Here is a 26,833-nt window from a genome sequence, read left to right on the forward strand (position 1 = left end):
ACTTCTCCGTCACTCCATTTCTCCACGGTGCAGTTCCCCCCGTGACCGCTAGTTAGCGATATTTTTCTGAATGGTTTATCCGACTTTTTCCGGTCACAGTGAATCAAAGAGATAAGGACAACTGTTGTGCAAAAAAACAGAAAAATCACACATACACGAAGAAAAGAGCGCTGAAAGTTCACGACTGCTTCAAACCGGAAACTGGAAATGCGTTGCTACCAAGCGAACCAATCACAGCCCTCTCCGTCTGCGTGTGGTCTGCGTTGCCTCGACGTGTAGTTACAATTTTCGGGAGACGGCGTCAGTGACGGCGTCAGTGACGGCGTCAGTGACGGCGTGTGCTACGCGTCGACGTGTGCTACGCGTCGACGCAGTCAGACCACACGCCGTAGGCACGGCGTCGTTTTGACGCAGAACCATAACTAAAGCTTAAGTAGGAAAGTGTATCCAAAGATGGATCTTCTTCTTCTTCTCCAGCCCCTGAGCAGATCCCCTCGTTTCTCTATGTAACTTTGTTTTTAATCGACGTGAACCTAGAGCTCTGCGTTAACCCCCCACCTCCCCCCCCCGACAGCTCAGACCCGTCAACGCCGCAGAGCCGCAGACGGACTTGATGGCACAACTTCCACCTCACTCTTTTTAAAACCTTTCTAAGTATTTTCTTATCTAAGATAAGAAGTCATATTCTCCAAAAAAAGTTCTTAAGTATTTCTTCTAACTTTCTTCTTAAGTTTCTTCTTAAGAAAAATAGTATAAATAGTATTCTTGAAATAAAAGTTCTCAAATTTGTTCTTAACTTTTTTCTTAACTTTAAGACAACCTTGATCCGTCTTAAAATTTCTTCTGTGAAAAGATAAGCCTCTAAATCACCTTTTTCAACACATTTTAGACAAGTTTAGACTAGTAGGTCATAGTTTGAGGATATACTTTGTAATTAATTACACAAAGAAATGTTTGTTAGCATGTTTGTTAGCGTGGTAGTTAATTATTATTAATTTTACCCAATAGTATTTTTTTCACACATTAATATCATCCACCATAACCTTGAAAAGTTCCTGCATCTCTTTTTCTCCTTCTCCATGTTTAGTGAGTGACTGACGGTTAAGACCAAACTACCTATAAATGTTGTTTGTTGGCGCGTGCAATGCAATGACATTTTTTAAGAAGTTCTTAAGTAGGAAAAATAAGAAATTCATAAGAAATGACAGTTATTAAGACGCTTTTTAAGAAAATATTGAGGAATTGCACTAAAAACTTTCTTATGAACTTCTTAATTTTAGATCTTAAGACATTTCTTAAGATCGTTCTTAAGAACATATTGGTGAATCCGGCCCCAGGTTTATGAACATCTGCACCTCAGAGTTGGATCACCAAACAGACTTTTGTGCTGCCATTGCCTGTTGAATAAAATAAACAAGAAGCCGTCAGAGTCTCTTTCGCTGATTTCCTCCTCCTGACTCAGACGTCTGACTCCAACCCCCCGACCAATCGGTGGCCTGTAGTGTGATGACATCACAGCCCGACTCAGGCGGTTAGAACCTCGGCAGAATAGTTACAGAAAAAGTATCTACTCGGCACGTTAGAGCCCTAGGGGTAAGAACCAAACCGAGTGGAGGCGAGTCGAGCCGGGCTGAGTAGGTACTGGTGGAAAAGCACCTTTAGGAGAGGACAACCCGATCACCGTTGCTGGATTTTTCATTTAGAGGAAGGTCTGGACTGCAGAAAGGCCAGTCCGGTACCCAGACTCCTCTACTGTGAAGGATGCGGGATGTGGTTTAGCATTGTTTTTCACAGATACTGATGCAACCCCAGACCATTAGAGATGGAGGCTTTTGAACTACGCTGGACGGACATCCATGGACATCCCACATTGATGGAGCGTTCCTGAGCATCTCATCCTCATGAGGATGTTAATGCATGAACATAATGAGGCGGAATTTGTTTTCATGCATAGATTGTTGTAACGTAAATTATGTATTTACTGTATACAGTATAATGTACCTTCAATTGTTTCGTTGGGTTGTCTACTTTTAAGTTTTCCTGCAGAAAATTATCCTCGATAACAGCACAGAATATTCCAATAAACCCTCAAACACTTATTTTAAATAATTTATCAACAATCAATCAATACTTCACTATGTCAGAAACGAATTTTGCTTGCTGGCCTAACAGCAACAAAAAAGATAATAGCAGTAAGATGGAAACCACCACGCACGCTTAACATCTCCCATTGGTATTTGACCTTCCTTGAAATGATCTATCTGGAAATATCTACAGCCCCAATCCATAACGCAAAACAACAAAATATTTTATTTTGGTAAATGGCAGCAGATAAAATTAAGTCCAAACTCGAAAGATGTATTTAAAATTGACGTAGACTACCTTGTTGCAGCTATCCTTGTCTAGTTTTTGATATTATTATGTTTTGCCTTTGTTTTATTTTGTCCTTTGTTGTATTATCTTTGTAGTATCTGTTTTTCTGCATTACCAATTTTTTTTTTGTATTTATTTATTTATTTTTTTTAGGTCCAAGAGGTGGGTTTGGAAGGGGCTGAGAATATGTTAATGCTTGTTTAAAATTATTGTGGATGCCACCTTTAATAAAAACATTTGATCACAAAAAAGTTTTCCTGCAGAAACATAAGACTCCTGAAGGGCTGAAGGGTTATTATGTAATGTGGTTTCTGTGCAGTCATGCAAGACTTTAGACTCTTGCTGAGCTTTCAGGTAGCCTCAGCACGACAGCGATTACAGCAGCTTTTATCTCCGAGTCACGGCACGCCGAGCAGCTCAACGCCAGCCATTTACATTTCGCAGCTCAGTCTGTTTAATGCATCTAAGCTCGTCAAAGGTATTAAAATGTTTCAAACTTCTAAGAAGGAGACACCTGTGCTTAAAAGTTACGGGGTTAGTCACTTTTATTCCGACTGACCCTGTACGATAGGCCAAGGTGTCGTAAGCAGACGATGGCTTCATGTTTTTCTTTTCACTGTTCGATGATAACGGCTTCAGATGAAGCAGCTAATGACACAACGACACGCTCGTTACCCCGGAAATGGCATCCGGAGAAATATGAATGAAAAGAGCTGCATCATTTCCTTGCCGTCCAGAGCGAGACACAGTTTCTGGGTCTTCTCCCTGGAAGCCGTCAGGCTCGACGATACATACGTGTTAACGATGGCGTTCATGCCCGGGGAGGGAGAGGAGAACAGATGCAACATTTACATCTCTGCAGGGCCGGCAGCTCCACAGCTTCCTGCTCTTATGCATCATATTCAAATGGTTTGATTTAGGATATTATGCTACTGTTTAGAGATAAAGGGCCATTTTTATTTTGTATGAATGTATAGCATTAATCAATTGGAGTAGGTATTTTAGTTATGCAGCAAACCTTTTCACAAGACAGATACACTGCAAAAAACGTACTCCGAAGAAAGTTTAAAAAAGAGAGTTGTTCCAAAAAAATTACAAGACTATTTTAGACCATTTGCTATTTTTAAGAATTCTGGTCAAAAATATATTTTTGCCTAAAATGAGACAATTTTGACAGAGGTGTCTTCAGTATTCACATTCATTACTCAGGTAGAAGTATAGATACTAGAGTTTAAAAATACTCCTGTAGAAGTTGAAGTATCACATTTTTTACTCAAGTAAAAGTATAAAAGTACTGGTTTCAAAACTACTTAAAGTATAAAAGTAAAAGTAATGTAAGGGGGAAAAAAGCCATTAAGGACAAAAGCCATTGAAAATGAATGTATCTTAGTATAATGCAAATATATTAAAGATCCATATATGTGTACTATTGAGCATTAACATGTGTTTCAGAGAGCAGCAGATATGATGACTAGTTGCCTATAAGTATTGCAATGCTGCAAAAAGTCAAACTTCAGAGGCATGTTATCATTTATCCTAACCTTTATGGGAATGTACATCCAAGTTTAGTTGCAGGAATCTGAGGGAACGGATGTAAGAACAAAACTGGACAAGAACATCTGAAACAACCACAACCAAATTCACTCTATCCGGATGGAGCAATTTAACTGGATAGTTTTTATTAAAGGCCGAAATGAAATAGAGTAACGAGGCTGTTTTTAAAATGTAAGGAGTACAAAGTACAGATAATTGCGTGAAAATGTAAGGAGTAAAAGTAAAAAGTCGTCTGAAAAATAATTACTCCAGTGAAGTATAGATAACCAAAATTTCTACTTAAGTAAGGTAACGAAGTATTTGTACTTCGTTACCTGACACCTCTGAATTTTGACTATATTTGTGGAATATGAGGGTTATTAGCAAATCAACTAAAAGCCTGTTTAAAAAGAAAGAGAAGTGTTTAATAACATCAAGCATATGGACGGAGGTAGAGGAGCGGTCACGCGTTACGTCAGACCTGCTGACCGCACATCAGGTTTCATCATGTTTTTATACAATCATGTGCAAAGTTATTTAAGTTCATCCAGTGGGGATTTTTCTGTGGATGAAAAGATGACAGAAACCACCTGATTGCAGTGAATCAAATACCACTTAGGAATGGGTGATATTTTATCGTTCACGATAAACCGTCAAAAAAATTCCCCACGGTAAGAATTTGTATCTCACTGTAAAAATGATAAATTCCCGTTGATGACGTTTTTGTGTAAAACTGATTTATGGAAGGAAGGAAGGAAGGAAGGAAGGAAGGAAGGAAGGAAGGAAGGAAGGAAGGAAGGAAGGAAGGAAGGAAGGAAGGAAGGAAGGAAGGAAGGAAGGAAGGAAGGAAGGAAGGAAGGGAAGAAGGGAAGAAGGAAGGAGAGAGCAGGAGGAAAGAAGGAAGGAAGGGAAAAAGGAAAGAAGGAAGAAAGGAAGGAAACAAGGAAAGGAGGAAGGAAGGGAGAAAAGAGGAAGGGAAGAAGGAAAGGAGAGAGCAGGAGGAAAGAAGGAAGGAAGGAAGGAAGGAAGGAAGGAAGGAAGGAAGGAAGGAAGGAAGGAAGGAAGGAAGGAAGGAAGGAAGGAAATGAGCAAGAAAGAAAGAAAGAAAGAAAGAAAGAAAGAAAGAAAGAAAGAAAGAAAGAAAGAAAGAAAGAAAGAAAGAAAGAAAGAAAGAAAGAAAGAAAGAAAGAAAGAAAGAAAGAAAGAAAGAAAGAAAGAAAGAAAGAAAGAAAGAAAGAAAGATAAATTCCCGTTGATACGTTTTTGTGTAACAAACATGGCGGATCTGAGAGCGAGATAGATTTATAGTTACAAAGATGGAGTTGAATTGGTATTTTTTTTATCGTTATCGGGATAAATGCCAGAAATTATCGTGATACATTTTTTAGTCCATACCGCCCATCCCTACCACTTAGAATGGATAACAACATACGATTCTTTTTTGCCCTTATGTATTTAACAAAGATGAAGGCAACAAGAAACCCCCAATGGATCGTCGTACCTACATATTGTTATGCGTCTGATATTATATTCCCTCACATCAGGACCCACTATGATCAGGTAAGTGTTTTACTTTTATGTTTTCATTACAGACTGTACAAAAAGAACTGGACAACCCCACCATGAGTGGTTTCAAGCTGATTTTTCTGAGCTCTGGGAGTGTTTTCAGGAGTTGAATCCGCCCAACCTGGTTCATGGAGGAACAGACCTCAAGCCCCTCACCTGTCTCACACCAAGGGAACTAGTTTAGAGACAGACTAATGGCACTTTTCCACTAGTACCTACTCAGTACCGACTCGCCTCCACTCGGTTTGGTTCTTTCCCACTAGGGGTCTAACGTGCCGAGTAGATACTTTTTCTGTAACTATTCTGCTGAGGTTCTAAGCAGCTGAGTCGGGCTGTGATGTCATCACACTACAGGCCACCGATTGGTCGGGGGGTTGGAGTCAGACGTCTGAGTCAGGATGTGACATCAGTGAAAGAGCAACACTGACGGCTTCTTGTTCATTTTATTCGACTAGCAGAAGTCTGTTTCATGATCCAACTCTGAGGGTCAGATGTTCATAAACCTGGTGCTGAGGAGAGAATTAAAAAAGGGATGTAGACGGAGATAAGGAACGACCAGATCTACCAGGAGCTCTGTCTCTTCATAGCTGCTCAGCTACCAACGGACTTTTCAGCAGCGCTGAGACAAACTAAAATAATTAAAAAGCTTGAAGCTTCTCTCACTCTCTTTTTTTTACTTCATATCGAACATAAGTCACAGACCCAGCAGCACATCTATCATCTCCTCCAGGTTCTACATCTTTCTTTTTTTTTCCATTCTTTCATTTAATTATTTATTCAAACAGGTTAAAACAAAAACAAAAAAAAAATCTGAATAAATAAATGTATATACCGAAAAAACAAAAAAAACATGCAAAACAAAGCAAATTAAAGAGACAAATCTATATGTAGATAAATATTTCCTGTTTGAAAGGGTGTAGGATGAAGTTTCAAAAAACTTTTCTCGTCCTACCCCTTTAATGTTCTGTTTTTACCATTTCTTCATTTCACAGAACTTCTAAAAGAAAAGCATAAAAGAAAAGAAAAAGTGGTTCAGCTGAGCAAGGCACTTTGGTCATTGACTGTCAGTTCATGTGTCCATTTCCGTTTTGTATCCATAAAGAGTATTGATTTTAAAGATTTGTTTAAACTTACTTAGTGATTTGCATGATTTCATTTCATCTTTACAGTTGTTCCACAGATTAACTCCCTTCACTGATACACAATGAGTTTTGATGTTTGTTCATACATGCTGTTTTTTAAAATTGCATATCCCCCTGAGATTGTGTTTATTTTCTTTTATTTGAAACAACTTCTGGATGTCTTGTGGCAACTGATGATGATTTGCTTTGTGCATGATTTGTAAAGTTTTGAAGTCGACCAGATCCTTAAAGGTATTGTGACATCATTTTTAACATGCTTTTAACACTATTAAAAGTCTTGGCCAACATCCCTCAAATGTGTCTAAAAGAGTGTAACAAGAAAAACTTCACTCTAGTTCTCTTTTCCTGGCTTTTTATTACAGTGTTTTTTTGCGCCGTGAAAAATGCTTCCTTTCCCCCCTTTCCTGTCAATCATTGCTCCGCTCCTCCTCCAAACCTCCTCCAGCCCAACCATACGCTCACAGCGGCGTCGGAGAGCGACAGGCGAAGCATGGACGGAAAAGCAGGAGGGCGAACCACAGCAAACAATCATAAAAATAAAGGCATGTAAATAAAGTGTCCCCTTATCTTAAGTCCAGTCAGTGGCCGCGGGTCTTCTTAGCAGTTTTCCTCCGGTGATTAGAACAAAAGAGGCTCTAAACAGCTCCGTGTTAAGCCTGATTTATGGTTCCGCGTTAAATCGACGCAGAGCATACGCCGTAGGGTTCAGCGTACGTAGCGCGTCGCCGCGTAACCCTACGCCGTAGGCTCTGCGTCGGTGTAACGCGGAACCATAAATCAGCCTTTATGGTGCACTGGAGAGGAGAGGAGGCAGGGAGCTGGGTGGAGGGGGCGGTGATTTAGCGGGCCGTTACGTAACGATCCGCCACCAAACCAGATGAGCCGTTTTTGCATAGTTATGCGGAAAATCCCAGAAAGCACACAATACACTGAATGTTAAAAGTTCGTTGTTTTTTGGGTGTAATTGATGTCAAGACACCCAACAAAACACAAAAAATCAAGAAAAATGTGTTTTTCATGTCACAATCCCTTTAAATTTGAGTGTTCTCAGTTTGATGAAGAGTGGGTTTGTTGATTCTCTTTAGTCTCTTTACAATCTTTAGTGTTATTGTCTTCTTTTTTAGATCACACAATCAAATACGTCACAGCAGCTTCGCTCCAACCTCCTACTTCTGCTCCAGGCCGAGTTGAGTGGAGCCGAGTATGTACTAGTGGAAAAGTGCCATAAGGAGACCGTACATTCATCTGGATCAAGTACTTGGTCCTGTGTGATGCATCTTGGGCAGGACACTGAACCCAGATGAACCCACTAATGTGCTCGTTGGGGGGTGATGAGTGTGGACAGTCGAAGCCTCTGAACCTCCAGACCAACCCTGGAGAATGTTTTTAGTTTCTGCAAAGCTTTCAGGTAATAATGCTATAATGAACAAAGTATTTATTCATCTAGTGTAACTTTGTTTCCTGCGTAAATCCACTCCAACGCCTGGCTGATGAAGATAAAAGATGTGTTGCTATGTGTCAAGTAGGAATGGGTGATATTTTACTGTTCGTGATAAACCGTCAAAAAAATTCCCCACAGTAAGAATTTGTATCTCGCGGTAAAAACGATAAATTCCTGTTGATGATGTTTTTGTGTAAAACTGATTTATTGTTCTGTGTTAAATAGATGCACAACGTACGTGAAGGAAGGAAGGAAGGAAGGAAGGAAGGAAGGAAGGAAGGAAGGAAGGAAGGAAGGAAGGAAGGAAGGAAGGAAGGAAGGAAGGAAGGAAGGAAGGAAGGAAGGAAGGAAGGAAGGAAGGAAGGAAGGAAGGAAGGAAGGAAGGAAGGAAGGAAGGAAGGAAGGAAGGCAGGAAGGAAGGAAGGAAGGAAGGAAGGAAGGAAGGAAGGAAGGAAAGGGAGAAAGAAAGAAAGAAAGAAAGAAAGAAAGAAAGAAAGAAAGAAAGAAAGAAAGAAAGAAAGAAAGAAAGAAAGAAAGAAAGAAAGAAAGAAAGAAAGAAAGAAAGAAAGAAAGAAAGAAAGAAAGAAAGAAAGAAAGAAAGAAAGAAAGAAAGAAAGAAAGAAAGATAAATTTCCATTGGTGTAGTTTAGTAGTATTCAGTATTATTTTAGAGCAGTGTTTTGGCTCCAAAGACTGAATGTGGTGATAGATTTATAGTTACAAAGGTGGAGTTGAATTGGGTTTTTTTTATCGTCTTTTTTATCGTTATCGGGATAAATGCCAGAAATGATCGTGATACATTTTTTAGTCCATAGCCTACCACCCATCCCTAGTGTCAAGTAAATATGGAGTACTTGATTTGAAAGTATCAATGTTTCTTGCAGGATAACTGCAGCTGATACAAGAGCTCTTCTAAACGGTTCTCAGCGGTCCAGCTCTCACCTCGGTGTGTTCTAAATAAATATATAAATATATATATAAATAGGGCACGTCTCATCATTTAAGACGCTGCGCTGTCACGGCGGTCTGGCACATTTTCTGTATTTATGCAAATCCCCCATTTATGCCTCACTTTAAGAGTGTTTTCAAGCACGCTGGCTGCATTTTCTTACTTCTTTATAAAGGCTTTTCTTCAAGCTTTTGTACTGACAAGTGTTTTTAGGAATGTGGAGCGATGATGACTGCTGCTAATTCAGCAAATGCCAAAATATTTTTCTGCTGAGTCGTTTGAGCCAGTTTTCCAGTTTCCTCGGCTGCATGGAGGTTTTACTTTAAGCTGTTATTATGGCAATCAAAGTAGAGTGGTCTCATCAAAAGCATATTAGTCTAGGTATTATTTTCCTTGGTCGTGTAGGCATTTTCAGTGCCAAAACTAATGCTCATCAAATCTAAAATATACACAAGCTATCACTGTGTAACCCCACTGCAGTGCAGTATAGTTATGTGTAATGGACTATTAAGGACACACTTTGTAACTTAAATGGAAATTTACCTCGTAATAATACCACTGTCACTATGCAATTTGTAGAAAAAAACATCAAAATCATTGATTGATGTTTTTATTTAAATATTCCAAGATTGTTTCTCACATTTTCTTCTCCCATAACTTAATCAAATCTTGTTGAAATGCTCATTTATCATCACACTCGGTCATACAGTCTATGCACTGAACTGATTTGATCATTTTGCAAACTTTTTAAATATGATAAACTATTCATAACCCATTTTTCAAACAAAGCTTTTTTTTCTCATTAGAATCAGAATCAGAATCCGGTTTATTGGCCAAGTCAGGTGAAACAAGACAGGGAATTTGACTCGGTTATTTTCCCTCACTGTACAGTAAATAGACAAATGACAGCGCTTATTAACATATACACATTTTTGTATGAGGTAGACATGGTTATTGAAAGGTGCATTGTTACAGCATATGATTGTGGTTATTATTATTATTATTGCACAGTGATTGATTACTCTGAGACTCTATGAGTGATGAGGGTTCATCAGAGTAACATATTATATTATTATTTATTTACAACAATTTGAAGACCAAATGCATGTCCGGTCTCATTGCAACACAAAATTAACACAACACAAATCATCCCCCCTGTAAAACTGCCATCCCTCCTTTCCATCCCTTATGTCATTTCATCAATGAATGTGGTTTTACTGCTATTTCAACATTTAGAGTCTTCACCAGAAAAATAACACCAGAAAAATAACTTATTTGGCAATTTTTACCTGTAACCAAGCAAACCAATCCACCAAGCAAAAAAATCTTGTTCCACTGGCAGATTTTTCTACTTATTTTAAGTGAAAATCTACTTGAAACAGGTGAGAATTGTTGTTTTTTCCAGTGATGAGTCTTGTTTTAAGTGTAATGAGATTTTTTTTACTAAAATGAGACATTTTAATTAGAAATAAAACAAATATTGTTGTTAAGATTGTGAGTTTTTGCAGTGATCCATTTGACTTATCCTGTGAAGGACAGAGTCATATTGATAAGTTCAGAAAACTGTTTTTTATTGTTGTGTTTTGATGTATTTGATGTAAGCCCAGTGGATATTTAAAGCTTACAGAAGGCTGCATTTAACTGCTGCTATGTCATTCCTGCAGTATTTCTGCACGTGTTTTGGTCACTGCTATTATTTGTAATATATTATATTATTTGTAATCAGCACAAATTATCTGTCCCCATATGATTAAAATCCACCTTCCACCCTGATTTTTTTTTACAACTCGAGTACTGCACACACGTACATACCACGTCGATGTCACAGAGCCGCCACACCACGTGTGTCCACCGGGGGGCGATAGAGCGCTGCGTCGGTTGTTTCCTCATTTATTAAAACACCCGAAGAAGCGGAAAGACGGAAGTGTTGTCATGGCGTTTCACATGTAACTCAATGATCAATGATTCACATTTTCTCAAATCACTGAGGTTTTAAGGTACGTGGGTGCAAATTACTGTCAATTACTAGTTTAATATCACAAACTACAACTAGTCAGCTCAGCTCGGTAACACTGAGACTGATTTTGGGTTTTTTTCAGGCTAGTAAAAGGTAGTTAGCTTCAGTTTACTTAGTTTGGTTTATTTTAGTTACTGCAAGTTTTGATATTTAGTTTTCTAGGAACAACTGAAACACTTGTGTTTGAATGTGATATTTTAACCTACTAAACGCGCTGATTTCAAGGCAAGGCTAGTTTATCTTAATGGTGTAAATCGTGTATATTCTTGGTGGAGCTCATTTGTTTTTGTGGTGCAGGTGATGCCAGAACAACATTTATGCAAAAAAAAGGACTTTAATAGTTTAGACTTGATGTACAAGATGAAGAAATGAGTAAAAACGATCTAAAAAAAACAAATAAAAAAACCCTCAGACGTTTTTGATTTACCCAGCTGACTCAAACTTTCAATTAAAAAGAGAAAAGATGTGAATTGAAGCTACTTTCATAATACTTTAATGTATAACTTAAAGCATCGTATAACTTAAAGCATCTTACTTACAGACGTTGGTTTAACCCATTATAAGTAAAAAAGGAACGTAAAATCACTAAATCAGTCTAAATTTGTGTTGCACTTTTCACAAAATTGAATGTAGCATAAAGAAAAAGCCATAAACTAAAAGAAAAAAGGAAGATTTAAAGCAAAAGTTCCCAACTCAAGCTCAAAAGTAAGATTGAATAGATGATGAAACGCTGGAAATGCGTGCAACAATTTAAACTTATTCTTGAATCTAAAAAGTTACAATTAAACAGTAATAAACTAGTAGTGTAAAATAAATTTAGAAGCATTGCATTTATAGGACACTTTACAAAAATAGTGAACTAATGTGCTAGCTATTACAGTATTGTAAAAATAAATAAAGAATTAAAATCTAGAATTCGATGAGGGCTTATAGGTATACTGTAATATGCTGGTACTGTAACAATATGTACTTAATGTACTGTTTTACAGCCTTTTCTCTCTTTTTTACACTGTTCTTGACCATAATCCTTTATAGTTTTATTAAGATTTGTGTACATTTTTTGTAATTCAAATTCAGAGGTTGTGCCCTGCACACAGAGAAGAGAAGGAAATCAACTCCAAACTCCTCGTTTGTGTACATAAACATGGCCAGAAAAGCCGGTTCTGACACTGGTGTTAATGAAAATCTGGAAGCTCCTGGTACACCTTGGAGGTTTTCTGTAAGTTTCTTCCCCGGCTGAGCAGCAACCTGTTTCAAGGTGTTTGGCTCTTACTGCAGGTACCATCAGTAGATGTATTTCCATGAATCCGATCTCAGGTGGTCCTCCACACAGAACAAGTATCCAAAACTCTAAAGAGCGAATGGCACAAGATCTACTAGCTTCTCCCAATGTGATTAATGGTAATACATGTTGGGTATGATCCACAGCAGAGCGTTCAGCTCGTTGTAACCACATGGTTTGATAAATAAATAATAAAAGTCCCAGTGTGATGTATCACACACAAATAATCCCCACAGTTCATCAGAGCACTGATTCAGGATTGTGATGATGGGAAAGTGGACATTTCTCTGCAGGTTAGTGAAACTTAGGGCTGTTCGATTAATCGATTTTAAATCGTAATCGCGATTATGTAATTAGAACGATGTTAAAACGTGAAAATCGTAAAATCGATTTTTCAAATTTTTTTTTTTTTTTTTTAAACCTTGTCTGCACACATATTTATGATTGATACCATATTAATGATTGATGGAAATACCTCAATACCTGTGACAAGTGCCCCATCGGAGGGGCTCTTTAGTGTAGGAGGGGGCGTTGGAACATGCCACCGGGCATCCCTCAAGCCAGATGCGGTAGACCAGCTCGTGTTCCTTGCAAAAAACTTGCAAATGTGATTAGCAAATGTAATGACTGACATTCCACACCTCTACCTCCTTCATGGGTTGCATTATTATTTAGCATGCAAAGACCCAGTTTAGTTTAATTAGAAAATGTCTTGTTTTATTTAATTGGAAATATAACCTACTGTATGTTTGCAAGTGCTGATTTTTTTTTTTTCAGAGATAAAAGTTTATATTTTATTATATTTTTTTAAACTTTTTTTTAAACTTATTTTACAGAGTTTTGCACTTTATTCATTCATTTTTGGTTTAATAAGAGCAAAGTTTGCACTTAAAGCCCAATGGGGCAAATGTTCAATAAAAAAACAGCATATTTGAAATCATTTCTTTGCCTTTTGTCAATTCACAAAATAATCGTAATCGTAATCGAAAATCGGATTTTAAGAGAAAAAAAATCGAGATTTTATTTTTGGGCAAAATCGAACAGCCCTAGTGAAACTGATGCAGTCATCTCTGCAAAAGTGCTGAAAGCAGAGATCTTACAGGTGTAGACTGCTGAAACGTGTCTGAAAGGAAGTGTGCTGTTTACACCTCAGGTACTTATAAACCACCAGCAGTGCTTGAAAATCAGCTCCAAGATTCACCAGGTTCAGCGTTGCTCTGATTTGTCCTGTAGCTGTTTGGTGCTCTTTTATAGGCCCCGTGAGAGAGCCACTGCAGTGATCTACCCTGCTGGTAATAAAAGTCAGGTCTTCCATGGCGAACAGCGCCATCATGATTGTGTTCTGTATACCCTGTGCCTAATTCACACACTTCTTGGTTTTAGTTTGAAGCGATTTAAGAGGCTCTCCTACTACCAGGACCAACACGATGAGTACTCAAGTAAGAGATAACCTCACATGGCCTCATGCTCCGTCCTGGTGTTGTTTCAGCCAAGACTGACCTCACACTTGTGTTTTCATTTCAGTACAGCATTCTGTTCAAGCAGGAACACGGTAAGTAGGATCACTCCGAGATTCTTCATCTGCTATAACTTATGTGGCTGCAAGAGAACACATTCAACCCTAAGGGTTGAGATGTGTCCATACAAACCTTGTTATTGTAGTTTACTTTGAGTTATTTCACATATTTCATTGCACTACTGGAAATACTAACCAAAGCTCTAAATATACATCATATTAATGCACTTATTTTACTATGTTTTGACAAAAATACTAGCATAAAACTAACTAAAAACATACACAGAGGATAGGAATAGTGATAGTTGTCAGAAAGTGTTTCTGCAGATGACTGGACTTCCAGTTCCAGTCTCGTCATCTTCAGAAATACTCAGTGATGGAGAGATGGGTGAGAAGTGGTGGACCGTTTTTAGCCTGACGTGGGAACAGTCAAAAGAGATGATTGTGGATTTTAGAAGGACCAGAAATAAGTTGAACACCATCTCCATCATGGGAAGAAGGCGTGGAGGTGGTGAAGGAGTATAAACTCCTTAATGTTCACCTTATGCTGTCTCCAGGGTTTGCAGCAAGATGTTGGATATCTACTGTAAGCCTGGTGCGGAGAGTGCAGTCACATCCGCAGGCATCTGTTGTGGAGCAGCTTCAGAGCCTTAAACTTACAGAAACTGAACAAACCGATGAAGAAGGATTTAGTTCTGGCACTTTTCTGCACCTGATTGGGCTAAAAAAGGATGTTCATCACATGAAAAGTATAACACAAAACACTGAGCATCATCTTCACAACATAGTGATCCAACAGTCTTCAGTCAGAAGCTTCTTCAGAGCTGCTGCACCACAAACCGCTGCAGGAGATGCTTCCTCCCCACCGCTGGAACGTCTCCAAGGACTGATAAAGGCCCAATCCCAATACACCCCCTACTTTTCTTCACTACCCCTAAAAAAGAAGGGACAGATTTTAGGGCACTTGAAATCTTCCCAGGGGTCTGTCCCAATTCTCCCACTACCCCTCGTTTTCATCCCTACCCTGATCATGAATCTGAGAGCCAAAAGCTGTTTTAATTTCAGCTGTAGCGCTGTTTATATGCCACTTTATTAAGTTTTAATATTTTTTCAGGTGTAAAAGTAACCGTTAAGATCCACAACCTGGGCTCAGTTTATCCAAATAACGCCTGTTAAGAAATTTGACCTGATGTTTTTGGAGATGAGAAGAGCCGCCGGCTCGGAGCAGCAGCAGCAGCAGCAGCAGCAGCAGCAGCAGCAGCTGTTACCATGGTAACAGCAGCAGCAGCAGCAGCAGCTGTTACCATGGTAACAGCAGCAGCAGCAGCAGCTCACGTACAGACGCCGTCGTCCGGGGGAGAAACCTGCAGCTCTGTTGAGAATTACCGCTGGCTGAAATAAATCATTTAGGAAGATAAATGTTGGTTAAATAGATGAAATCTAACAGTTGTAGCTACGCCTGTTAAGAAATTTGCTCCGAAAATTTCGGGATTTCTGTCTGCCCGCTCCGGAGCTGATTTATGGTTCTGCGTTAAATTGACGCAGAGCCTACGGCGTAGGGTACGGCGTACGGCGCAAGTCGCCGCGTAACCTACGCCGTATGCTCTGCGTTGGTGTAACGCGAAACCATAAATCAGCCTTTATTCCAGCGAGGTTGCAAAAAACGGGCAAAAAAGGGATTATGTACATTCACTGAGTGAATATTATGAAAGTAAAATATATATTTCTCTCTAGAAATGTAATCAAAACGCATTTTTATGCAGAAACTAACTCAAAATATTGATTTTATTCACTAAAAAATAAGAAATGTCCGCCATGTTTTTTTTTTTTATTCAGTCCACAAATGACGACGAAAAGCATTCTGGGAAATTTTTCTAGCCCTCGATCCGTAGGGTGCATCTGAAATCACTCGCTCTGAAGGGCTGATTCATAACCACTCGCTCTCGCTATGCCCACTCCCCCTAGATGAAAAGAGGAATTGGGACACCACTACCCTCACGGGAACGTGCAAAATTTAGGGGAAGGGATGAAAACGAGGGCGAGGGGGAGAATTGGGACAGGGCCAAAGTCTTATTGAATAGAACTGACACAGACAGCAGTATGAGTTTATGGCCATTCTGCTCTCTCTCTCCTTAGAAGTGCAGCTAACTTCCTCCTGTCTGACTCAACCGTATCTTAAGCTCAAATGTATTTGTGACTCCAACCTTTATTTCCTCTCAGCACACGACGATGCCATCTGGACGGCAGCGTGGGGCAGAAGTGAGGCGGACGCCTCAGAAACCATCGTCACGGGTTCACTAGATGACATGGTGAAAGTCTGGAAGTGGTGTGTGTTTTCTTTCTTCTTCTCCCAATAATATCAGTTAAAATACTAAACGCACGGTGGCTTGTATTGTTGTCGTAGCGTTGGATTTACTTTATATTTTGTCCAAAATGCTATAAAGCTGATAATACCAACAGCAACTATTACATAACATGAACAAAACATGTGTTTAAACTGTAGGTTAAGGTTTAAAGGCTGTAAAGAACTAATCCCATCTTGCATCATCCTGCTGATTGTACTTATTTGGATAGGAACTGGTATTTGGAAACACTTTCTATGTAAACCTCAAACACCCCTCCATCAGCACTGGGGAGAAACCAGTCTCATTTGACAGATTATCATAGATAAAAATGTATGTATTTATTTATTTACCGGTATTTATTTATTTCAGATCCCCATTAGTGGCTGTCTCAGCAGCAACTATTCTTCCTGGGGTCCAACAGTACAAATATACATTTCTATAAAACTTTTACAGTACAATATAAAATGTTAGTTAAAAAACGAAAAACAAATAATAACTAAAGATAATAATAAGCAGAAAACAATGAAAAAAAGAAGATGAATTTTCCTAAATGAAAAAAAAACGAAAATGGAAAAAAAAAAAAAAAAACCAGATAACAAATAACAACCAAAAACAGATAGATTAAAGATAAATCCAAGTACAACTAAAGATAAATAAGTGCATACTAAATGAGGCAAATACAAAAACAAAAACCAAAAAACTTATTTCAATAGAAGAAAATTTAAAAATAAGTAAATAGTGAAAATAACCGGAAACGTCACAAAACTTCATCAAAATAAAATACTAAAAATTGAAATTAAATGCAGAACAAGAAAATATGTTTATTTATATAACACCTAACTCAATTAAATCAATAAGCTAAAACCATTAGACACAATCTAAAACAACCAGTTTCTTTTGAACTTCCTTTCTTAGTCTCCTCTTGAAGCTTCAACTCTGCCACTAGTTGAAATAAGATTTTCTGGAAGTATATTCCAGTAAGTAACTGCCCTGTACATTATTGTTCTTTTTAGTGCATGGGTTTTAGGTTTGGGCAGGGTGAAATGACCTCTTGTGGCATGTCTAGTATGATAGCTGTGGCTATCACTAGCAAGAAGCAATTGAGAAAAGAGATAATTTGTGGTATGACATGTGTAAATATTTTTTAAAAACAGTATCAGGCTACATGCTAGTCTGTCATTAACTTTCATCCATGATAGTTTATTATGCATTTTTTCGACACTATATCTATGTATAAAATGGTTGATTTAAGTGGGTATGTGATAGATAAGTGACCTGTCCAGAGTACGGCAGCTCGGAGAGGCTCCAGTGGGTTTAGCTGACGGACAGAAAAATGGATTTAAGTCTTTGTCACCGTCGTTTTTTCCTCTTCACCTTTTTAAAAAATTCCTTGTTCAGCAGAAGTTGCTTCGATTTTACTTGCTGACAAAATAATTTCACATTGTTCAGAGAGTTAGTCATTCCTTTTCATCCTTTTTGTTCATAAAAAGCCTCTCCACACGAGTGTGTGACGGCCCCCAGTCACCTCTGCTCTTCACGTTGCTCTCCTGCTCAGGTCGGATGAGAAGCTGGAGCTGCAGTGGACCCTGGAGGGTCACCAGCTCGGCGTGGTGTCGGTGGACATCAGTCACAACGGCGCCATCGCTGCCTCCAGCTCCCTGGACGCACACATCCGTCTCTGGGACCTGGAGTCTGGGAAACAGATCAAGTCCATGGACGCAGGACCAGGTAGGACTGATCAAGGGAAGGAATTTCCACCCGTTCCACCCGATGCTGGCTGGTTATCTTCACGTTTTATTAGTTGGTTTGGGTTATGCGGTCTTATATGCACAAACCTCAAAGTTTAGATTAATTGAAATATCATTGACTAGGGCTGGGGATCGATTCAAATGTCAAGAATCGATTGGATTCCGATTCTTAAGATTCAGAATCGATTATCAAGATTTGATTCGATTCGTTTCCGATATTGATTTGGGTTAGTGTTATTAAAACAGTTTTTTGAGCTGTTGCATGAAGTATATGACTGTAGTTCTGCAACATATTAATACTAGTATAATATTGAGATTCAACAGCAAGTATTGGCAGCTAATGATGCTGTAAGGACCAATCAGCTCCCAGAATGCTGATAGAACTGAAACAGAAACATCTTGGGTCAGAATTATCAAACAGATCCAGGGAGGAAACAGAGACGTATGAAATCGGTTTTATTTTTTCCCACATTCCGTTTTTATTTGTTCCTTTTTCCGTATATTTTGGTTTTTAATTTTTGAGCATTTGGTTTTTAGCATTTTTTGCAAATGTAACTCCAAGACATTATATAAAGTAATGAAATATAGACAATTTATGCAATTATAACCTAACACTTTAATGTTTTCAAACCTTTAAACATATTTAAAGGCAAAAACATGGCACCAGTTATTCTCGTGTCCAACAAAACATTCCTTTTTTGGGGATAAACAAAAAAATAACCAAAAGTTGTAATGTAATGATGAAAAAAAAATACATAAATAAATAAAATAAAAAAAAAATAAAAAAAATCGATCTTTAGACATATGAATCGACTTTTAGGTATTAATATGAGAATCAATTTAGAATTGGGAAATAGATTTTTTCAACACAGGCCTATCGTTGACGTTATTTTTAACCTGTTTAATCCGGATGGCTTTTTCTCCTGATGCTCTCATCTCCAGTCGATGCGTGGACAGTTGCCTTCTCCCCAGACTCAAAGCACATCGCCACAGGAAGCCACCTTGGCAAGGTCAACATCTTCGGTGTGGAAAGCGGCAAGAAGGAGTATTCTCTGGACACTCGAGGGAAGTTCATCCTGAGTATCGCTTACGTAAGCAGGTTCCCGTCTTCTCCTTCCATATTTCATCTTTCAGTCCGCTTTCTAAAATAACTGAATTAAAATTCTGCTTGCATTTTATTTCCCTCTCCAGCTGCAAACCGTGATTTTTAACTGCATGTGTTTAATTCCCCTTCAGAGCCCGGATGGAAAGTATCTGGCCAGTGGAGCCATCGATGGAATCATCAACATCTTTGACATCGCCACCGGAAAACTCCTCCACACGCTGGAAGGTGAGATCCCTGTAGCACCCTATAATGTAATCATTTCCAATTCCTATAATGTAATAATTTCCTATAATGTAATCATTTCCTATAATGTAATAATTTCCTATAATGTAATCATTTCCTATAATGTAATCATTTCCTGAAAATGTAATAAAATTTGCCCTTAACTAAATCGAAAATGTAATAAAACCCAATAATGTAATAACTTCACCAATAATGTAATAAAATATCCTGACTGATATTGTAATAACATTTAACATACCGTGGGGGATTTTTTTGACGGTATATCGTGAACTGTAAAATATCGCCCATCCCTACTGTACAAGGTAGGAGTGACCACTCTGTTACCAGATCGGTGCTCCGGCTGATGGAAACATCTTTTCTTAAAGATGGATAAGAGTTTGAAGCTGAGGAGGGAGTTTGCTCTCTGGTCTCTGCAGGTCACGCCATGCCCATCAGATCCCTCACCTTCTCCCCCGACTCCCAGCTGCTGGTCACGGCGTCCGACGACGGCTACATCAAGATATACGACGTGTGAGTTTCTCTTATGCTTCTACTGATGCGTGAGGTTCACAGCTTTACTGTAGTCACTCAGCTTCCAGCTCAGGATCCTCGAGACATCTATTAAAATACATCAGAGTGCAAATAAAGAACAAATGTCAGCAGTAATAATGATATCCGTACGAGTCACGCGGTTGGTTGCTTTCAGAGGTGTCAAAAGTATTCACCTTCATTACTCAGGTAGAAGTATAGATACTAGAGTTTAAAAATACTCCTGTAGAAGTTGAAGTATCAACTCAAGTTTTTTACTCAAGTAAAACAGGGCTCCAGACTGCGACCAAATGCTCGCATTTTGCGACCAAAATTTGAGTATGTGCGACTGAATTTCATGTCCACTCGCACACGTGCGACCAGTAAATTTGCCAGTGTTACACCAACGCCGTAGGCTCTGCGTTGGTGTAACGCGGAACCATAAATCAGCCGTTAGACTATCCAATTAAATCATGTTGGACATTAAACTGACGCTGTTGTAAACCAATAAAGCTAGCCAGAGCCTTGGTATTATCCAATCAGAAACAGAGGAGGGCGGGTTCGTCCCCGTCCCTCAGGGAAGACCGACTTGTCAGAGACTGGGGGACCAGTAGTCACGTCATTTAATTCACATATGTGCGTGGTGTGAAACTATCAAACAATGAACACGGCGTCAAAGAGCAGCGGTAGCGTTAACAAAGCGCTGGTTTTTAAAACTCGAACTAAATTAAGTTTTCTTTTGAAAAAAATGCTGAAAAAACACTGCGCTTCTTTCCCCCGCCCGCCCCCGCTGCCCTCGTGAAGAAAACAAACGTCGAAGCGGCCGCCTGAGAAACCAGCGCAGAAAATACAGAACCACAGTTTACTCCGTACAGACAGCGGGCTGAGCAGGACTGTTAATGCTGGAAATTACTTGCTGTTTGAGCCTGTGTTTATTATGCGTTAATGTCCGCTCACACAGACAACCAGCTGCGTTAAGAAACAGACCCCGCTCTCGCGCTCCACGTGAGGAGAGCGCGTCGTACTGTAATACAAAATTATGATTATTACACCTACAGACTTCGCCGTTAAAGTACATGATCTTTTTTCGCATGTATCTTTTCGTGTCCAGTCAACTGTGTGCGGGCAAAACTTGCAGATCATTGAATCGCCAGGCACGTTACACACGGACAAGTACACACTCATACACACACACACACATACACACTCATACACACTCAGACACACCCCCACCCGTGCAAAACCAGTGTTCAGTGTTTTGGATATTTCAGCTTAAATTTCAAAATGTTATATAAGTTCAATTAAGTTCATAGCTTGTTTGGTTTCTTCTGTTATTGGACACACAGTTTGTCATGACATACCTGAAAAATCCCTGATGCTTCATGGCAAGCTGTGTGTCTGGTGACAGAATAAATTAGACAAGCTAAAATTATTTGTTTACTGCATGAGCTATTGATATTTCCTTCTTTTTTGTACTTTAAATGGATATTGAAAGACCCATTTGAGTTATTTATTTTTTAGTTATTTCACAATAATTATTGTGAAATTATTATTTCACTAGTTATTTTACAGTCGTATAATTCAGGCAACAGCTCAAAAAACATTTTTAATAACACTAACCCACATTAATATCGGATCGGATCGAATCAAATGGTGATAAAAAACAGAAGGGCTAATACAGCATTTAACTTTTTTACTTGAAACCTTTGGGAAACGACCGCACAGCAAAAAAGGGGCCATTCTTAAAGTGTGGTGCAGCGCATAGATGGAGGGGGAATATGAACTGGCCTGAAAAAAATGTTTCAGTCAAAAATATTTTTTTTGCTTTAATCCCTGAATTCATTAATCTATTATGAAATACGTATTACTAATACAGTGAAATGTAGTAGAAATGTAAAAATTTGGTTAGCGTGTCGATAAACGATGTGCGCTCCTAAAATTTCTGATTGTGCCCCTAAAAATTTTCAGTTAGGGGCTACTGTGCTCCTAGTGAAAAAAGTTAGTCTGGAGCCCTGTAAAAGTATAAAAGTACTGGTTTCAAAACTACTTAAAGGGGACCTATTATGAAAAACACGTTTTTTCTTGTTTTAACATATATAAAGTGGTCTCCCCTCACCCTGCCAGCACAGGGGAGACAAAATACCATGAAATTCTGCAGGGTCTCTGACCCCCTCCTTACAGAGTCCCCAAGTGTCACGTGACCTTTTTTTGAGCCATTCTGAATCTGCGCCTATGGTGACGTCACCATAGGCGCTCATTTCCATAGGTTCAGCCTCCGCTGCTGAAACCACGCCCACAACCAGCTCTCTGGCTCTGGCTGGAGCGGTCCTTCCTTCAGCCAGTCGGCCGTGGCGCCGCGGATCCAGGTTAAATCATCCAGGTTCCCGGGTGGTTTGGGAGCTGGGTCCTCGGGGGTCTGTCCCAGGCTGGACCAGCTTCACCCTCCGAGATTTTCAGGCAAATCTGTCGGTTTGATCCCCGGTAACGGGCGATGCGCCGCGGATGCGCCCCGGAGCGGATCTGTGCGCCGCCGTGGGGTTGCAGCGCCCGCCGCACAGCATCGACCGGGCAGATCCGGCTGAAATTCCGCTGGTCGTCCCCGGGAGTCCCTGCTACCAGTCCAGGCCGGTTCCTGCGGTCCCGGCCGGTCGGAACCGGTCAGATTCCCCCGTTAAAGCCGCGGTGATGCGCGCTGCACCAGCAGCGCTGCTCCCGGGCGCCCGGCATGTCTCCGGGGCCAGCGTTCAGCATCCGCCGGGTAGATCCGGCTTAAATAGTGCCTAAATGTTATTAATATACAACTCATATTTTATTTTTTTAACAATAAAGTTTCCATTTGTGAAAATTCAGTGTTGTGATAATTTACAGGCTCGGGCTGCTCTGGCGGAGTGAGGTTTATGCTCCTCCACTGCTACACGTCATTCAGGGAGCCAATCAGCACAGAGGCTCATTATCATACCCCCCCCCTTCCCTAAAAATGAGGCGCAGAAAAAGAGGTTAGAAGCGGTAAAACTAGTGACAGGGCCCACAGGCTGGATTTATGATTTATGTAGAAAAAACAAGCTTTAGATTGTTTTTAAGACATTCAAGGCCTGTTTAAAATATACATTAAATGCCATAATAGGTCACCTTTAAAGTATAAAAGTAAAAGTAATGTAAGGGGGAAAAAAGCCATTAAGGACAAAAGCCATTGAAAATGAATGCATCTTAGTATAATGCAAATATATTAATTTAAGAAGCATATATGTGTACTATTGAGCATTAACATGTGTTTCAGAGAGCAGGAGATATGATGACTAGTTGCCTATAAGTATTGTAATGGTGCAAAAAGTCAAACTTCAGAGGCATGTTATCATTTATCCTAACCTTTATTGGAATGTACATCCAAGTTTAGTTGCAGGAATCTGAGGGAACGGATGTAAGAACAAAACTGGACAAGAACATCTGAAACAACCACAACCAAATTCACTCTATCCGGATGGAGCAATTTAACTGGATAGTTTTTATTTAAAGGCTGAAATGAAATAGAGTAACAAGGCTGTTTTTAAAATGTAAGGAGTAAAAAGTACAGATAATTGCGTGAAAATGTAAGGAGTAAAAGTAAAAAGTCGTCTGAAAAATAATTACTCCAGTGAAGTATAGATAACCAAAATTTCTACTTAAGTAAGGTAACGAAGAATTTGTACTTCGTTACTTGACACCTCTGGTTGCTTTAACACTCTGGCTGCGATGGTTTCCTAGCCAACACGCCAACCTGGCGGCCACCCTGAGCGGACACGGATCCTGGGTCGTCAACGTGGCCTTCTCCCCCGACAACACCCACTTCGTCTCAAGGTAAAACACTCGGCTGCTCAAATCCTTTCCTGCTAAACGAATGCTCTCCCCTGCTTGTGTGGAAGTGGTTGTTGGTTGGAGGTTTTCCAGGATAAAGCGTTCTCCCCTCTGCTCCCCTCAGCTCGTCTGACAAGAGCGTGAAGGTGTGGGACGCCAGCTCCAGGGCTTGTATCAACACCTTCTTCGATCATCAAGACCAGGTGACAAAGCAGAGTTTTCCTCTTCATCCGGTTTGTTTCAACGAGAGAGTCTGATAAACCGTAGGCCCAGCCGTCATTACAGTTGATCTTTTCTCCAACAAAAACCTCCGAAGCAGCAAAACCCCTCAGAGGAAGGTGTTCGCCTCATCGTTATGAAACAAGAAACAAAAAATCAACTGTTCAGCTTTGTTCTCTTTTAAGCATTTATGATACAAATTTGCTGCTTGGGAGGGAGGGTTTAGTAGCATTTAGTATTCTTTTAGAGCCGTGTTTTGGGGGCTCCAAAGACTGAATGTGGTGATAGATTTATAGTTACAAAGGTGGAGTTGAATTGGTATTTCTATTATCGTTATCAGGATAAATGTCAGAAATTATCGTGATAATTTTTTTAGTCCATACTGCCCATCCCTAATGTGGATAAAAGGTTTTGAACTGGAGCATCACGTCTGTGTCCTCAGGTGTGGAGCGTCAAATACAACAGCACCGGCTCCAAGATCATCTCGGCGGGCGACGACCGCGCCATCCACATCTACGACTGCCCCATGTGATGAAGGCCCGGCCGCAGGACGACGTCTGGACAGCGACGGATTCCAATCATGGATTTGAACTTGGCCGTTTCAGTAGGGACGTGCAGGACTCTCCCTGTAAATGTGCTGGATTGTTTTGCTCTGCGCATGGTCAAATAAAAGGTTTGGGTTTGGTCTTTTTTAATGACGTTGTATCTTGTAACTCATTCCCTCAGCTTATGTCAGATGCGTCATGTGTCTGGTTGTAAGCCTTTCCAACGGCGTATGGAGGCAGTTTCTTCTGTGTACGTTGGTACTGACCTTTGGATTTAAAGTTGAATCCGCAGAAACCGAACCAATTTGAAATGAAGAGGAAAATAACTGGCCATCTGATATCCAAAGATTATCAGTTGAATCCAAAAATGCATCTAATGAAGCTTGATTTTTTTTTTTTTTTTTTTAAATGACAGTGATGACAGCTACCAGCTTTTCCCCATCATTATTTACTTTAACCTGCAATCTCATGTGATAACAGTTTTGCTTTAACATAATAAAAATAAGTTAAAATGCATCAGGGGCGTCAATTGGGTCTGAAGGTACGGCAGCCGCCACACCTCGGCTTCAAGGGAAAATGTAAATGTTTGTTTTTTAAATGCATTTATGGAATTACTCTGTGTCTATTTGTATTGATTATTCTATTACTTAATACATATAGAATAACTACAAATGCAAATCAGAACAACATGATCGATTTCACTAGTTATTATACACTGCAAAAACTCAAAATCTTAAGAATATTTGTCTTATTTCTAGTTAAAATGTCTAATTTTTAGTAAAAAAAAAAACTCATTACATTTAAGACAAGACTCAAAAACAACCATTTTCACCTGTTTCAAGTAGATTTTCACTTAAAATAAGTGGAAAAATCTGCCAGTGGAACAAGATTTTTTTGCTTGTAATAAGAAGATAAATCTTGTCCCACTGGCAGATTTTTCTACTAATTTCAAGTGAAAATTTACTTGAAACAGGTGACAATGGTCAAATAAGTTATTTTTCTGGTGATGACTTGTTTTAAGTGTAATGAGATTTTCTGACTAAAAATGAGACATTTTAACTAGAAATAAGACAAATATTCCTGGTAAGATGTGTTGATTGATACCGTAGTTAAGTTCTGTGACTCCTAACCTTGCCATACCTTAGCTTGGACTGAATTGAAGCCACTGAAATGCATCCACAAAAACTGTGCAGGACATCAGGGATGTAGCGCTCCCCCTAGTGTACTAACTGGTGTACTGCAGCCTCAGTTTCTATTTAAACAAATTATAAAGACCCAACAATGAAATGATTTTCTTTTTATTATCGATCAACTGTCAACATGATATTCATGATTAAAACACTTCAAACTGAACATTTTTTAATCTTTTACTTGACAGGTAGTGTGTAACCGTAACTGAGCATTGATAACATCCACTGAATTTGCAAAAGAAAAAGAAAACTGGAGTCATTCATCACTTCTCCACTGGTATTCACGTGAACTTTTGTGTTCAGATTTAAAAAGGGATGTTTACAAAGGAGTTTTGTGGCAGCAGGTCTGAGCGTGACGGCAGTGATTTGCTTCAGCATCCTTTTATAACGTTCTTTCACGTACCTGTAAAGTGAGCCATTAAGGTTTGTTTTGTGCCAGAATCACGTGGCAGGAGATTTGATCCCCAATCACCTGAACAGTTAAACTAAATGTGCTCAAATCATCAGCAAAAGTGGCGTTAAGAGAAAAATTATGGTATTTAATCCTCAGCTCTAGCGTTCAAGGAATATAATTTAAATGATCCTAACTCTTCTCATCTTGTGGGGTTATTTCAGCAGTTTTGAGTCAAAACTGATGCTCATTAAAGCACAACTGGATAAAAGGCAAATTAACGCTTTTACACTGGAGGTTGGTTGTTCATTGTTCACATCTTTACATTTCCTTTTAAAAGTGCTGCTCTGTCTAATCTCATCTTCTTCCATCACATCAACGCGTTTCTTTATGTTTAAACAAGTACAAACATTGTGATTGGTACCTACTGGCCCACACGCCGTTTACATGTCTAAACGTGAACCTGTGGATCGACTTAAATCACTGAACACATTTCATAGGAATGCCTTAAAGTGGCTACATACTCGGGGGGAGGCGTGCTCGTTGTGGCATGTGCTTTGAGAAATTTGGCACCTTTTTCTCGTATATTTGAAACCTGAAAAGCACTTTTGTGTCAAACCTTCAACCCTCCCTTTGAGTGTTTTTGGGGGCAGAAACGAGGCGTTTCTCTGCAGATCTGCACACTGAACACACACAATGGAAGCATCATACTAAAATACAGGATGTGACTGACGCCATCATCTTCACAGTCTTTTAGTCTTCACACGCTTTTTAAATTTGTTTCCAGCGGCAAAATGTTTTTTAAGTTTAGTTCCGCTGGAGGCGCTGCAGCAAATAAAAAGCCCAACTTCCTGCAGGCGGTCTCCCAAGCCGTTCATTAAAAACAGATA

At 39.4% G+C, this 26,833-nt stretch overlaps 1 protein-coding gene across 1 annotated transcript; it reads left to right on the forward strand.

Annotated features, from left to right (window-relative positions):
* Positions 1-10,908: 10,908 nt before the first annotated feature.
* skic8 (SKI8 subunit of superkiller complex) lies at positions 10,909-25,045 on the forward strand. Its single transcript, XM_061722411.1, has 11 exons — positions 10,909-11,001; positions 13,687-13,742; positions 13,828-13,855; positions 16,040-16,145; positions 17,720-17,892; positions 18,855-19,003; positions 19,149-19,242; positions 19,677-19,770; positions 23,509-23,601; positions 23,723-23,801; positions 24,260-25,045. Exons 2-11 carry the CDS (start codon positions 13,731-13,733, stop codon positions 24,347-24,349), a joined length of 918 nt encoding a protein of 305 aa, XP_061578395.1. The 5' UTR covers positions 10,909-11,001; positions 13,687-13,730; the 3' UTR covers positions 24,350-25,045.
* Positions 25,046-26,833: the final 1,788 nt, after the last annotated feature.

Source organism: Cololabis saira, chromosome 5 (genome assembly GCF_033807715.1).
Source record: "Cololabis saira isolate AMF1-May2022 chromosome 5, fColSai1.1, whole genome shotgun sequence".
NCBI classification, from domain to species: Eukaryota; Metazoa; Chordata; class Actinopteri; order Beloniformes; family Belonidae; genus Cololabis; species Cololabis saira.